The sequence below is a fragment of the Schistocerca piceifrons genome, chromosome X (genome assembly GCF_021461385.2).
Source record: "Schistocerca piceifrons isolate TAMUIC-IGC-003096 chromosome X, iqSchPice1.1, whole genome shotgun sequence".
Lineage (NCBI taxonomy): Eukaryota > Metazoa > Arthropoda > Insecta > Orthoptera > Acrididae > Schistocerca > Schistocerca piceifrons.
The window spans coordinates 595,365,267-595,379,825 of record NC_060149.1 but is presented as its reverse complement, the minus strand read 5'-3'; the positions used below and the strand labels follow the sequence as shown (position 1 = coordinate 595,379,825).

Sequence of the window (14,559 nt, the reverse complement as noted above, 5' to 3'; positions counted from 1 at the left end):
GGCATAGCTGGTCTTAGCTGGGCAAGAGGTGCAGGTAATCTACATAACAAAGTTCGTAAATTTATAGAGAAAACAGAAAATGCTTTTTAAAATGAATATTTAAGGCTTAAATTCCCAGAACTCAAAGTAATGTGCTTTCACCCAGGTGAATCAAATGAATAAAATGTGCTGAACAACACAAGGTCTCCTTACAAGTTTTTGGGCATGTAATAAATAAGAAACTGAACTAGAAACATCAAGTTGATTATGTGAGTAATAAGCTAACATCTAGTTCATGCGCTTTGAGGAGGCTAGCACCATATCCGAATTCAAAAACATGAAGTGATAAAGTGTATGCCTGAAAAACGAGAGAGTGTGGGATTTAATCCCATTCAAACCACAGAAATTTTGCAGTGTTCCTTTAACCTAACTTTCGCCTCTCAGTGATGTGAAGACTCACCAGAGACGACACACAGTTTAGATTCCACATTAAACAGTAGGTCCCCTTTCATGATAGGACTACTGGAGTAGGTTAGAGACACCTAAGTCCCTGAAATGACATCCAATTTGAAGACTTGCACCAGACCATTGAACCATATGGAATTATTATTATATGTTCCAAAAAATTACAATAGTGACAGAGGACAGGAAAGTTACCAGCAGGCATTTAAAAATTAATGGTTATAATGCAAGGAGAAAGGAAGATTTTCACTTAGACTGGAGAAGACTGAGATTAATGGAAAACAGTCAGTATATCAAAGGAGCTGTGTCATGACTTCTTACCAAGTGAGGTCAGAAGTTAGTGGGCAAAATTTTGCAGAGAGATTTCAAGAGATGGCTCATAGCTGTGTGTTCACATGGCCCAAAACTGAATAATGGTGTTTTGGGGGTGGATAAAATCTAATATTGTGCTACTAGTCTTTTTTTATTAACTTTAAGTGTGTATTTTAAATGTTGTGGTATTAATGTGTGCATGTAAGAATTATATGTAAAATGCTATAAGCTAAGCTCATTCATGTCTTGTCACAGTTTGGGAGCAGTTAAAGAAGTAAGTAAATGTCTCTAAAAAATATGATAAATACAATAATGAAAGGCTAAAAAATGAAACAATACCATCAAGACTGACTATGCCATTTTGAAAGACATTGTAGGATTTATCTTGTCACAAAGTAAGCAGATACTACACTGATTATGTAGACATGCTCTCTGAATACACACACTTATTTTAGTTTACTTTACACCATATGAAAACTTCTTACACCCCCCCCCCCCCTCTCTCCCTCCAAGTAGAATCACGAGACCAACAAGAATGTACAAAGAAAACAACCTAGAAAATGGCACACACCATTTGTCTGTTGTTTGTTCAGAACTGATCGGTTGATCCAGAGGTCACTACACTAGCCACTAGCTGTCACCCCTGCTACTTCCCCCCCCCCCCCCCTCCCCACAATACCCCTGCCCTCTCACACACACTCTTTCTGAATCACGGAGCACTGGGGATGTCAGGAAGATGTGTTTGTAGTTAGTGATACTTGTGTGCCAGTGAGTCTTACACCATGGTCCTATTATTTGAACTGATGGAGACAGGCTGAAGTTAGAGCCTGATGGAGTAGGATGTCTAACCAGTGGCCTCTGATCCATGGAGTCCTCCTCCATGTGGGCTGGCTTGAGTCCTTCGATGGAGCCATTTCTTCCCTATCATCCCATGCTGTCTTGATTGTGTTTGCTCCATGTTGAATGAATTTAAATAGTCCTGTGTAAGGAGGTCTTAATGATGGTTGTACTGAATCATTCCTCAGCCAAACATGTGGGGCCTCGTGTAGGTCTTTCTGGACAAAGATAGGTTCAGTATCATGAGTTTCTGGTGCTGAAGGTTGAATTTGGGCCATGCTTCTTTGAAGAAGCTGTACAAATTCTGTTGTGGCTTCCTCAATTCCTCAGCAGGCAGAAGTCTTGATCTTGTAGATATGATTTTAGCTGGAAGTCTCAGGTGCTCTCAGAACACCAGTTGAGGTGCAGTGTAGCCCAGCTCTTGTTTCACCACCGTCCATAACACCAGTAGCACAAGGGGTAACATCTCCGTCCATTACTCTCCCTGGCCATAATGGCCACTTTCAAGGTCATGTGGGATCCTTGTAGTATCTCATTCCTAGTGGGATGGGAGCTTTTGGTTTTAATATATGAGCAGCCACATAGTTGTTGGACCTTGTGGAACAGTAATGATTCAAAATGTCTTCTATAGTCTGTTGTTATTGTCAGAAGTACCCAGCATTTTGCAATCTAGCCATTTACAAAAGCTCTGACCACTGTTTCCACAGCCATATCAGTGAGCTTGTCTCATGCTAGCATGTAAATTTGTCAACAACTGCTGGCCGGGGTGGCCAAGCGGTTCTAGGCGCTACAGTCTGGAACCGCGTGACCGCTACGGTCGCAGGTTCGAATCCTGCCTCGGGCATGGATGTGTGTGATATCCTTAGATTAGTTAGGTTTAAGTAGTTCTAAGTTCTAGGGGACTGATGACCTTAGAAGTTAAGTCCCATAGTGCTCAAGTGCTCAGAGCCATTTGAACCATTTGTCAACAACTGCTAATAAGTAACTACACTGTCCTGTACATGGCAAGGGTACCACCAGGTCAACATCAACATACATGAAGTGCACCATAAGTGTGGTTACAGTGCTGAGGGGTGCTGATAAGTACCTGCCAATCTTGCATTTTTGGCATCTGGCATAAGCTTCAACTCATTTTCAGCAGTCTTTTTTTATTCGCCAAACAAACCTCCTTTTTTGTTATCAGCTTGACTTCACCTTATCACAAAAACTTGGCATCAGAAGTTTGTGGGTATAAAAGTGTGCTGTAGGTTGTGCTATATGTCACACTACAATGAATCTTGCAGTTTGGGCAAATGTATCTCTTACAGATGTTCCCACAGTTACGCTACTTTCGGTTTGTGCCTTCCGTAATAAATAAGCACTGGAACTATGGCCTCTGCTGCTACTCAAGCATAAAACATAGGTCATGTCATTCTGTTGTTGTTCTGCAATGCTATACCCTAGAATGGCCCTCACATTTACACAACAACATGAGAAAAACTCAGTATGACATTTCTACAGCTGCTGATGTAATTTATGTCCATAATGAACTGAGAAATGTGGTCCACTTGTCCACATTGTCTTGGTGAGCCATGGGTAGAGACTTTATAAAGAAGGCAGTAAGTGGAGCATGGTCCATGTGGGCAGTGCAGTGTTTCCTTCCTCCAAGTTGTGGATATGTTGTATTGCAGATTGGATATGTTGTATTGCAGATAATATAGCATACTATTCCTTTCTATCACAATCAATTTTTGCTGTGTTGCTGTAATCATTTGCAAGAAAAATGCTAGGGGCTGCCAGGCCCCATGTACGAGTTGCTGCAAGCTACCACTACCTGGCTGATGCCCACCTTTAATGCCATTGGTATGTGAGGAGCACTGCCTGAGTTACGTAGTCCTTAATTGAGTTAAATGCCATTGGTTGCTCTTGACTCTACCTCACTTTCCTCCTGCTGATTACATATTTTCCTTTGGTATATTTTCCTGCAGATGCCTGTGGTTCTGCTGCTTTTGGTAGGTGCATTCTCTAATAACTAATAATTCTGAGGCAGTACCACAGATCTTTGTACATCTTCAGTATCAGCACTTCGTGAGTGTTTCCTACCCTCTCAAGCATTGGAACTATGGCCTCTGCTGATGCCTTAAAACTGAGGAAGTTCACATTGCTTTTTCCCAAGATGCATTTGTGTTTATTGATGGCAACCCGGTGTCTGCATATGAATTGGAAAATCTGTCTGAGATCATTTTTGTGCTGCTCTAGCAACTCTGAAAACACTACAATATTGTCCACATAACAACACATACAATCAGTGCCTCTGAGAACCTGGTGAATAAAACTCTGCCATTTGTGCTGCATTTTTCAAACTATATGGCATTAATTGGTACTCAGCAGGCTGATTGGGGTAGTGGTGGCTGTCTTTTTTTTGTATATCCAGGTGTATTTTTGAATAGGCCTTCCCACAATCAATGAACTGAAGATTTGAGATTTCACATTAGCATTATTAAAAACCAACACATGGGGAATATGATATCTGTCTGCCACAGTTCTGGTGTTCAGAGCGCTGTAGTTGCTGCACAAACACCATGTGCTGTTCTGCTTGATCACCATATATAGTGGTGATCTCCACTGACTCTCCAAAGGTGCCATTACATCCCCTTGGATCAGCTTATTAATGTATTCTTTTGCAGCCACAAATTTTTTGTGTGTTATACAGCACAGCTTGGCCACCACCAGTGGTCCAGGCAATGTCAGAATTAAATGCATAGACCACCCAGGCACCTTGCCTTGTCTACTGTCTTAATCTGTAGAAATTTTTCTATGAAGCTACCCAAGTTCTGGTCAAACTGCGTTGATTCTACTGTTGCTAATGAAAGTAGTTTCTTGTTGTGGAGATCTGCCGCTAATAGAAACTGGTGAAGGTAATCCACCCCTATTATAGGTTCAGTAATGTTCACGACTATGAAGGTCCACTGGAACTTCCTGTCCAAACTGAGGGCCAAATTGAACTGCTTCCTGCTAAATGTTTGAATGAAAGGTTGATCAGTGGCACCTTGTTGACAAAATGCCTGTTGGTTTCTGTCTCAGGTTCTTTGGCCAACATTTGTTTAATGATGGATAGTCCACCACCAACAATGGAGGGTGAAGCTTTGACAATGCCAGTCACTCGTACATCATCAAACAACCGTTGGCCAAAGAATCCGAGACAGAAACCAAACATTGACAAATGTCAACAAGTAGCCATGAAAGCCTTAACAATGGTGTCTTATGTTTATTAGTGTTTTAACTCCATCTGTGGCTATTGTATCAGAATCTGGAATGGTAGTGGTCTGTGCCTTCTGAATATTAACATTATTCTGCCCTGAGGAGAAGTTTGTCACACTTGTCACCACATTGTGTGAAATGGATTTGAGCTGACCAGTTGCGGTCAAAACCAGAGCCACTCATGTCCCATTCATTCACTGTTTTGCATGTTGTACCACTGGGTCTGTCAAACAATAGCATTGCGGGGAATTTGTTGTGACTAGTTGTTTGCAGACATCTTCTTGCGTGGAGCAAATGGTTGCACTCCACGGGAGTTAACGGAAGCATATGTCTCAAGAATTCCCAATGTGGTAGCCACTGGAGGAGGATAGTGGGTACAGAAACTATTTAAAAGAGAGTGACAGCCACTGGTGCCCTTTAGTGGCTGTCTGAGGCATTTGGGTGACTGCAGGATGCTACACATTTTTGAGCTTTGGTTCTGAATCATTGGCAATACCGGCACCAGCTGAATTTCTCAAAACATCTCTCATCACCCTGATCATGAGGAAAGGATGCATTATGCCACTGTCTCATGTCATCAGTGTGTTGCATGTTTTTAAGTGCCAAAATTAAGGCACTCAACTCTTTCATGCTCATAGACAGTTGATCTGGGCTATCAGGTGGCTCCACCCCTAGTATGTGTGGTTTGGTGCCTTCCGCCCTGTTGTATTTTGCTTCCACGCTGTGGACTTTGTACTGGAAACAACTTACAAAGGCTTCTATATTATCTGCTACTATGTTAAGTGGCAACTCCATGTCTACTGCCAAAACAATCCGAATGTTTGTAGGTTGTAGGGAGCTGTGTGAACCACAACATTTGTAAGGAATTTTCTGATAACAAATGCAATGTCACCAGTGACCTAAACCCTTGGAATAATTGCTTGGGTGCTCTGTTTCCCAATTGCTTGTCTGTAAGTAATCTCTGAAGCCATATTGCAGGCATTGACTTGAAATGCTTTGCTTGATAAGGCATTTTTTTAAAAGGAATATAAGTATGGGTTCACAATGCTTCCTCTGCTTAGACTATCTGAATTTAATTCAAGTGAGCAAAGACACAGTGAAATTGTTCCATATCATTCCTGATGCCATGCTCGTTGAAAATGTTTTCTACATGAGTGAACCATAACTCTGGTCTCCTTGGCCAGAATGGAGGCTGTTTAACATGGCTGGAGATCCTACCTTGTGCTGACATCATAGGTAGCATGGGATGATGATTGGTTTGTGTACTTGCCTCAGAATGCTGTACCATATATGTTTCTTGATGTGTATTCTCCTGCCTGACATTCCTGCCACCTTTGAGGTTATTAATTTCCTGTGCTCCTTTGCATGGTCATCACTGTAGGATTTTTGTGGACACAAAGTAAACAGACACTACAATGATTATGTAGACATGTTGTCTGAATATGCATAATTATTTTACTTTACTTTACACAACATGAAAACTTCTTACAACAAGCAAAAGCATGTGATCAGTGAGAAAGTGCAAAGAGCACAGTATAGGGAAGTTTTGCACACAATCTGTCTTTTGTTTGTTCACAACTGATTTGTCAATCCTGAGGTCACTACAATATTAAGGATTCCATAGCTCCAGGTATGAGCTTTACGTACAGGGCAAGACAACAGCAAAATAAATATCAAAGTGTGCAGTCCACATCACTTCAGACAAAGAGAAGTTGCAAGCAATAACTTTAGACCAACTTAAATGTGTATTCAATGAAATAAAAATCTGACGTCAGTGTATATACCTCTGTATAGTTCATGTCTTTTCTTAGTTTAAAGGGTTTGAGTTGCTGGGAGAAACCATCCTATCACTCAAGTAATACAACATGAGTGGTATTTCTCCAGTTGATATTAGTTGTATGTTAATCATATAATTGGTTGATTTTTCTGATAATAGGTATCTTACTTTCTCTCCTATAGGGAGACTCTTTGCATTAAAAATATATTCAACTCACCCTGTTGCCCTGTAGAATGCCTTCTCTGCTGCTCAACACATTCCCTGTGTGATAAATATCAGTTTATCTTTAAGTGCTTATATGTTTTTCTTTTGAAACTGTGGGAAGGGAAATACCATTATAAACAAGGAAAACAAGAAAAAGTAAATCAACTTTCAAAATATGGAAAAGAAGGGATTTCAGAAATCATAATTCATATGTTACATAGGTGAAGAACAGTGTCTGATTTCCTCAGTTATAACATTGAATATTTGCATATATTTTCCACCAATATGTGTGTATTTTACTGAAATTAAATCATTCTCTGTTCATTAGGAAAGAATATAAAACAGAATACAAGAAAAAGTTCCAGCCATTTTCTCATTATGATTATGTGGAAGGAAAATTCTTCAAAAAGAAACATGCAGATCCTTCTTCACAACAGCTTTTACTATCTGATATTCCCCATAGTGACTCATGGTATTGTGAAGTTCTTGAGCTACGAAAAAAGGCTGGAGAGTACAAGGTAAAGAACATTTTCCTGACACAGTTTACATTATGTGCATACCTAGTGTTAATTTTCTTCATAAAGTTTTGCTCGCAGTGAAACATGGTAATTTGTTTTTAGAAGTAACTTTTGCTCTACCTGTGTACATAATAAGAATAAGATATTGTTGAAATAAAACTGCTGCAATGAGTGTTGAAATAAAACTGCTGCTCTTCTGCAAATTAGACTGTTTTTAATTCTTTTTCCCTATATATTCTGCTTAGGTATATTCTGTTACTTGAAATGCTTCTTTATGGAATTGTTAGATTTTTTTATTACAGACTAGTTTATTGTGAAAACAACAGCAGATACTGTCTTCAGATAATATGAAATGCTTCCATCTCCTCAAAGCACAAAATCATACTTGTAAGAAACTGCTACTAGTGACTGAGCCTTTGCAACATCCTCAGTATATCTTTCAGTACTCACTTATAAAAGAGAATTTTTTTAGAAAAATAATGAGTCATTTCACAGCCTCTTGTTACATCAAATAATGAGCAAAAATTGAAACTAAATTACCAAAAACACAAGACTGACCAAGACCACAGAAGACCAGTTTTATACAACAGATAGTATATTATAGATATGCAGTCAGCATGCTGGGAGCCCATACCAGCAGCAAGGGCCACATGTAACCAAACTGTGCAGCTGCCTATAGGATGTCAAATGCAGTTTGCTCACGAGATCAAACATTTGTCAAATGCCACTAGAGGAAAGGGACACATGAAAACAACACAGGGGCAGACATATTTCCATATCTGTGTGTCTGCTGATTCATTTGTGCTGCCCACATTGGCCCCTGTGGAAAGTCATACTACAGAAAGACATAAATAAAATAAATCCCTTGATCATCAATCTGTCTGTAAGTAGATGTCAAGGACTGCATTAAATTGTTACTGACATGAATGACTTTATTAGTGTCACTAAGTGAAAGATATATGCATGTAATAAGAAACACGATAGATATTTGAGATTTTGTTGGAAGTGACCTTGCTGATGTAACATATGTCAATATTAATGCCAGCAAACATTCAAAACTGTGTTCTAGATGCTTTGCCATTAGGAATCAATTATTATAGAAGTGGGTCATGATTTGAATGTTTTATTTACAGTAACAATTTTTTTCCTATGGGGAGAGAGATGACAGCTGCCTCCCTAATCCCCACCCCCGCCACCCCCACAAAGGAGTATGCCCATGATTTTATTATAGTAACTGCAGCCAGTTGTTGTGTTCATGGGTCTTTTACACACTTGACAGTCCACTCCAGCTGTAATGTCTATTTATTTTTAAGATGCTGCTATCAATAGTCATTTCCCTTTTCTACCAGCTTTCGCACCCTACTTCTTGTCAGTATCAGTCACTAGAACATTGTAACAATGTGCATGTGTTGTGAGTTTCTAAAAACTGTAACTGATGGCTTCATTAGCATTGGTGATTCCAGCGTTGGCTGTTGGAGGTGCCCACACTTACAACTCTCTGTCTCTCTGTCTGTCTGTCTGTCTGTCTCTCTCTCTCTCTCTCTCTCTCTCTCTCTCTCTCTCTCTCTCACTCACACACACACACACACACACACACACACACACACACACACACACACAGAATGTATGAGACAGATATATATTTAACAATGTGTAGAATATTTTTTTGCCATGATACAGGAGCATGCATCATAGTTTGGTTTCCACGAGACACAAAGTATCGGGGAGGAATCCTGATCCATGACCACTCAACTCTCTCCCTCATCTCATGGGAATTAAGTTGAGCTGAGTCCAAGGTACATGCACATCTTGCTCAGTGATGTTCATTGAAATCAGATAACGTAGGCCACCATCCACCCTCAAGTCCATGGAGTGTTCCTCAATCTATGCTGACTTAAGTTACGAGTGATGCATCACCTTGCTGAAGGCATGAGGTTTCCATGGAATACTGTAGGTAAACAGGTGGATGGCCAGCTGCTGTGGGCGAGTGGCTCTAGGCACTTCAGTCCGGAGCTGCACTGCTGCTAAGGTCACAGGTTCGAATCCTGCCTTGGGCATGGATGTGTGTGATATCCTTGGGTTAGTTGGGTTTAAGTAGTTCTAAGTCTAGGGGACTGATGACCTCAGATGTTAAGTGCCATAGTGCATAAAGCTATTTGAACCATTTGAACCAAACAGGTGGATGCACATAATTGGATTGTTGGGTCTTTTACCATGTGTGAATAATGAAAGAATGCAGATATCTGTGGGGAACCATTCATTCAACAAAAACAATCTTCACATGAAAGTACATCCCCAAAGTGTGCCCTGTTGGTAATTGGGTTCCATCACGTCTGTGAGTTATGATTTAGAGATAACTTGTCATCAGTACATGCTATTGTATACTATGACTCATCAGGCCAGATTAACTTTTTTCTAGGCTTTTGACAACCAATAGTGCTAGTCCCATGCTTGTGATAATCTCTAGGACCTATAGTGTGTGATGAGTGGAGATACACATTCAAGGCATGACTTCTGTAATCCACAACAAGGGGGTGGCTCGGAAAGGCATGGATGCTCACTGGTTTCTGTAGTGCAGCATTCGGTGATGAGACACTTTCTGCACTATGGCCCATCTTTAAATTACGATGATTTGAAATTGTCATCAGCAACTCCAGTCATCAGTGTGATTCATCCAACCAGACATTATGTTTCCATTGATCCATGGTCCAGTCTTAACCATCCCATGCCCACTGTGCTTGTAACTCACAATCTCATTGGTTCAATGTACGAACACGTAGCAGTTGTCAACCATGGAACTACATGTTCAACAGTGTGCTGAAATATATGCTTTGAAAAGCATATGCTTGCACTGCTATTGTACTCCCTCATCAGACTGCCACAGATTGTCACCCATTCTGCTTCACAGAGTGGGCAAACCTCTGACCTCCACATTCTGTGAGGAGGTGTGGACATCCAATACCTTGTTACCTGTTTGTGGCTTCACTGTGTGCAGCTACTTTTCAGAGAAACTCATAATAGTAGCATGTGAGAACTGACCAGCTTAACCATATACAAGATATTCATTTGCAGGTGCTGGGCTGTAACAATGTCCCCTTTGTCAGAGTCACTTATGATAGTGAATTTCCTCATTCGTGGCCCGTAGCATCACTGGATTGATTCTCCATCCATTTCTGTTTCACTTATATGCTTTATTTACCATGTCCACTGTTTTACTGCCACCAAGCAGCATTAAGTCTTGCAGTGTGCAGTTATCATAATGTGCTGGTTTGTCACTGTTTGTCTTTGTTTTAATGTCTCCAACTGGATTTCATTAAGTAAATGTATGACAATCTTGTTCTGACTACATTATCTAAGAATTCTTCCAATGAATTTTAGCCTTAAATGTGATTTTCTATTAGTTAATTGTCTAAAAGTGGTACTGCATGAATAGTGACTGATTGTTGTAACAAATTTACTGTGCAGGATAAAGATACAGAAATTTTCTGTCTCTTTGCAAACATAACTTTTGCTCACTTGTATTGGAAGTCAGCTACAAATGTGTTCACCAACCACTGGTAGTATGTAAATCTATGTGCAACCTACTGCATTTTACTGCAATTTTCTACATATATGCCTTTGAATGATAATAATCCTACCACAGTTTATTTTGGTGCATGTAATATCATTTGTACTTCTGATGATGTCTCATTATTGAGACAAGAATATTCAAGACTACTGAAATGGAATGAATTTCTAACATCTTTCAACTACAGCCATTAATGGAGTTTCTCCTGATAATTTCAGGTGTCTCATGAGTCATTTAGGTATTCTGTTACAGCATTTAAATGCAGTAAAAGTGAAGGCTATTACAATTCTCATAAATTTTAATATGAAGTTTTAACTGACTTCTGCTATAAAGTAGATCTTATCCCCTGCTGTGCTCCTTTTATCTAATTTCCACAGTGATCTTACTTGTTCAAGTCACTGTCAATTCTAGTACATTAATCAACAACAACTTTGTAGTTACAATTAGCATCAACAACATAATTGGCAAACAAGTTAGAATTGGCATTTCAGTGATAAAACGTTTTCCATAAATCCCATCATGGAGAGCCTCCAGCTATGTGGAAGGAGTTAAGTTATACAGAATAGGAAGAAGCAAGCTACTTCTATAAAGTACACTAAAAACAAATTTTGACTGGTGAGAATCTATTCACGCTAATGAATATGGAAATACTTCTAGACTATATATATATATATATATATATATATATATATATATATATATATATATATATATATATATATATCATGACACTAACAGCTACTTCGAAAAAAAGCCTCTGCTCCTCTTCATAAATTATATAGTTTCTAACAATACATAAATGTCGATCGTAACTGCAACTGCGTCTTGGACCCATACACAAGCTTGCTGGAGAAACAAGTTAAACTTTAAAACACAGCTCTCTCAAACTTGATGGGAGCGTATTTAGTTAGAACTTGATGTCAACTTAAAATTCAGCACTTACAGTAATGAAATTGCTACAGATTCCCTAAAATAACCTATTGAGCAACTTCCAGAGAACTTGTTGAGAAGCTGTGGTTACTATACACATCATACTTTAAAAGAAAATGAGAGTTATAAACTCAATTGGGAATTTCTAATGTGTCTGAAAAGCCAGCTACAAAAATTTCTGAGAAATTCAAAACAAAGTAATTGAGAAAACAACACACACACACACACACACACACACACACACACACACACACACAAAATAAAAAAATAAAATAAAAAAACACTGTGGGGACAAAAGTCATGGGATAGTGATATGCACATATACAGATGGCAGCAGTATTGCATACACAAGTATAAAACAGCAATGCATTGACAGAGATGTCATTTGTACTCAGGCGATTCATGCAAAAAGCTAAAAGTTGAATAGAGAAGAATTCAGAGCAAAAATAAATGTTACTACAGAAGATCTGCTTCTGTTTAGTAGAAGAATTTATGAATGCAAGTCTAAAATGACCAATTTAAATATTTTCCATTTATACCATAAGTTCATAGCAGATTTATTCAATAGTTGTGTTGTGATGGATACACCATTTTCCTTCAGATCGCTGAAGTTAAGCTCCACATGATGTGGTCAGTACTTGGATGTGTGACCATCTGGATCTGCCACACACTGTTGACAATTTTTTCTTTGCCTTTAAGGCTGAGTCAAGAAGGGTGGTGGTGTAACATCCCAGATCAACAGAGTTTGTGCCAATGTCCTGGATTAAGTTCCAAATGTCTTTGCAGTGCATCATGATTTGAGAGAGTGCTACACTCTTGATGGTCATCCATCCACCAGATGGGGACATTATGCTCAGTGGCCTGCTTGGTGCTCTTTGAAAGGAGTAGGCCCCAACACGAACAACACACTACACTACACCAATACACACGCACCCATTACAGTCACCTGTACCTAACAAATACACTTCCACACACAGCTCTCATACTGCATAAAGGGAAGGTGGCTGCAGTTGCAAAGGACAGGGAAAACATTTCCTTAGGTGGCTGAACCAGCCCTTCAGGGCCTCCCAGCCATTCATGCAATATGACTTTACTTATAGCTGATTTAGTTAATTCTACAGATTTAACTGTTATTTTATGTATTATTAGTCTAAAACATTTGAGTTAAATGTTTTTATTATGTTTTTTGTTATTATGAGTCTAATGTTTTCTTAAATACCACAAGTTTTTAGCCAATATATTTCGTTCTACAGACATAATTTGTTTTTCTTTTTATGAGTTAATTATATTTATATAGTTTGTAATTGTGGCTTGTCTGACACCTATGTGTAACATCAGATAACAGAATTTTTGGAATGTCCTCCTAAGTAGCTGCATGGTGAGAAAAGTGGATTGCTAAGCAAAGGGGGCTGGGTTTATTCCCTGGCCAGGTTAGAGATTTTCTCTGCTTGGGTGTCATATAGTCCTTACATTTGCATTGCTATAACTGACATCATATTGTTGCGATTGCTGAATGGGCATAGCTTGAATGTCAATAAATAGAAAAAAAGAAGACATTCTGGGATCAGTAAAAATCAAATAAAATCAAATGATCCAGGGCTATAATGCGCGCTGATGACCCTTGTGATCTATTATGCACTTAATATGTAGTGATACTATTGACACTGACTTTCTAAAGACACTCAAAGACTGTCTGGTGGAAAAGAAATTGAACTGTGTTAAAGGGTATCTGTTAAATTAAATTTGGGTATATTATTTTCTATAATCATCATAATGATTGCTCCTTAGAAAGTAATTTATAATAAATGTTTTTGTTTTTGATGTTTCCTATATTTCATGCACATTTACTCAAAAAATGTTCAAATGTGTGTGAAATCCTGTGGGACTTAACTGCTAAGGTCATCAGTCCTAAGCTTACACACTACTTAACCTAAAGACAAACACACACACCCATGCCCGAGGGAGGACTTGAACCTCCACCAGGACCAGCCGCACAGTCCATGACTGCAGTGCCTTAGACTGCTTGGCTAATCCCGCGCGGCGCACATTTACTATACACGTGTTATCCCGCAGGATCAAATAAAATTCAGTTCAGTTAAATTCACTAAAGAGAGGGAACATTTGGCAATAGATAGGTGTACAAAAAGGACCACAAAATGAACAGTCATTTTTACCTCTAATTGACCTCTACATAAAAAAGTTATAGTGGTGACCTTTGTTAATTAATTAAATTGGATTTTAAAAATCATAATGTGTGTTTTTGAATAGAGCAATTACAAATAAAATTGGTGATGGCCCCAATGGTTCACAGGCGAGAGTGTGAAATTGCCTGAACTCTACAGTTCATTCAGCCAGGCTGCTGGTAAAATTTTCCATTGGCCAGTTGATCCTAGGATGAAATGTGTGACATGTGCCCAATTATTTAAAGTGGCTTATTTTGTATTTAATATGATGTAACAGATGAACAATTGTGCCAGAGTGGGATTTGAACCCAGATCTTGTGCTTACGTGATGATTTATTTATTTATTTATTTATTATTGGACTGCTCGCAAGAAACAGGATATTTGGATTTGAATCCTGGTCTAGCAAAAATTTTCATTTGACATGATATATTCATATATTGCAAGTTAAGTATTTCTGAATGAATTTCACCAGTATCATTTCATGTCATCACATTCTCTGATTTCATCCTCTTTGTTTCCATTTATTTCATTGCAGTGAATTTAATTCG

General features: G+C 38.8%; 1 protein-coding gene across 1 annotated transcript in view; it reads left to right on the top strand.

Moving 5' to 3' along the window:
* Nucleotides 1-14,559, top strand: part of LOC124722543 (microtubule-associated protein 1B-like) — a 633,686-nt gene that overhangs the window by 377,339 nt on the left and 241,788 nt on the right. The window contains exon 7 of the mRNA XM_047247685.1: nt 7,140-7,329. Within this exon, the coding sequence (XP_047103641.1) occupies nt 7,140-7,329 (190 nt within the window). The remainder of the gene's footprint in view (nt 1-7,139; nt 7,330-14,559) is intronic.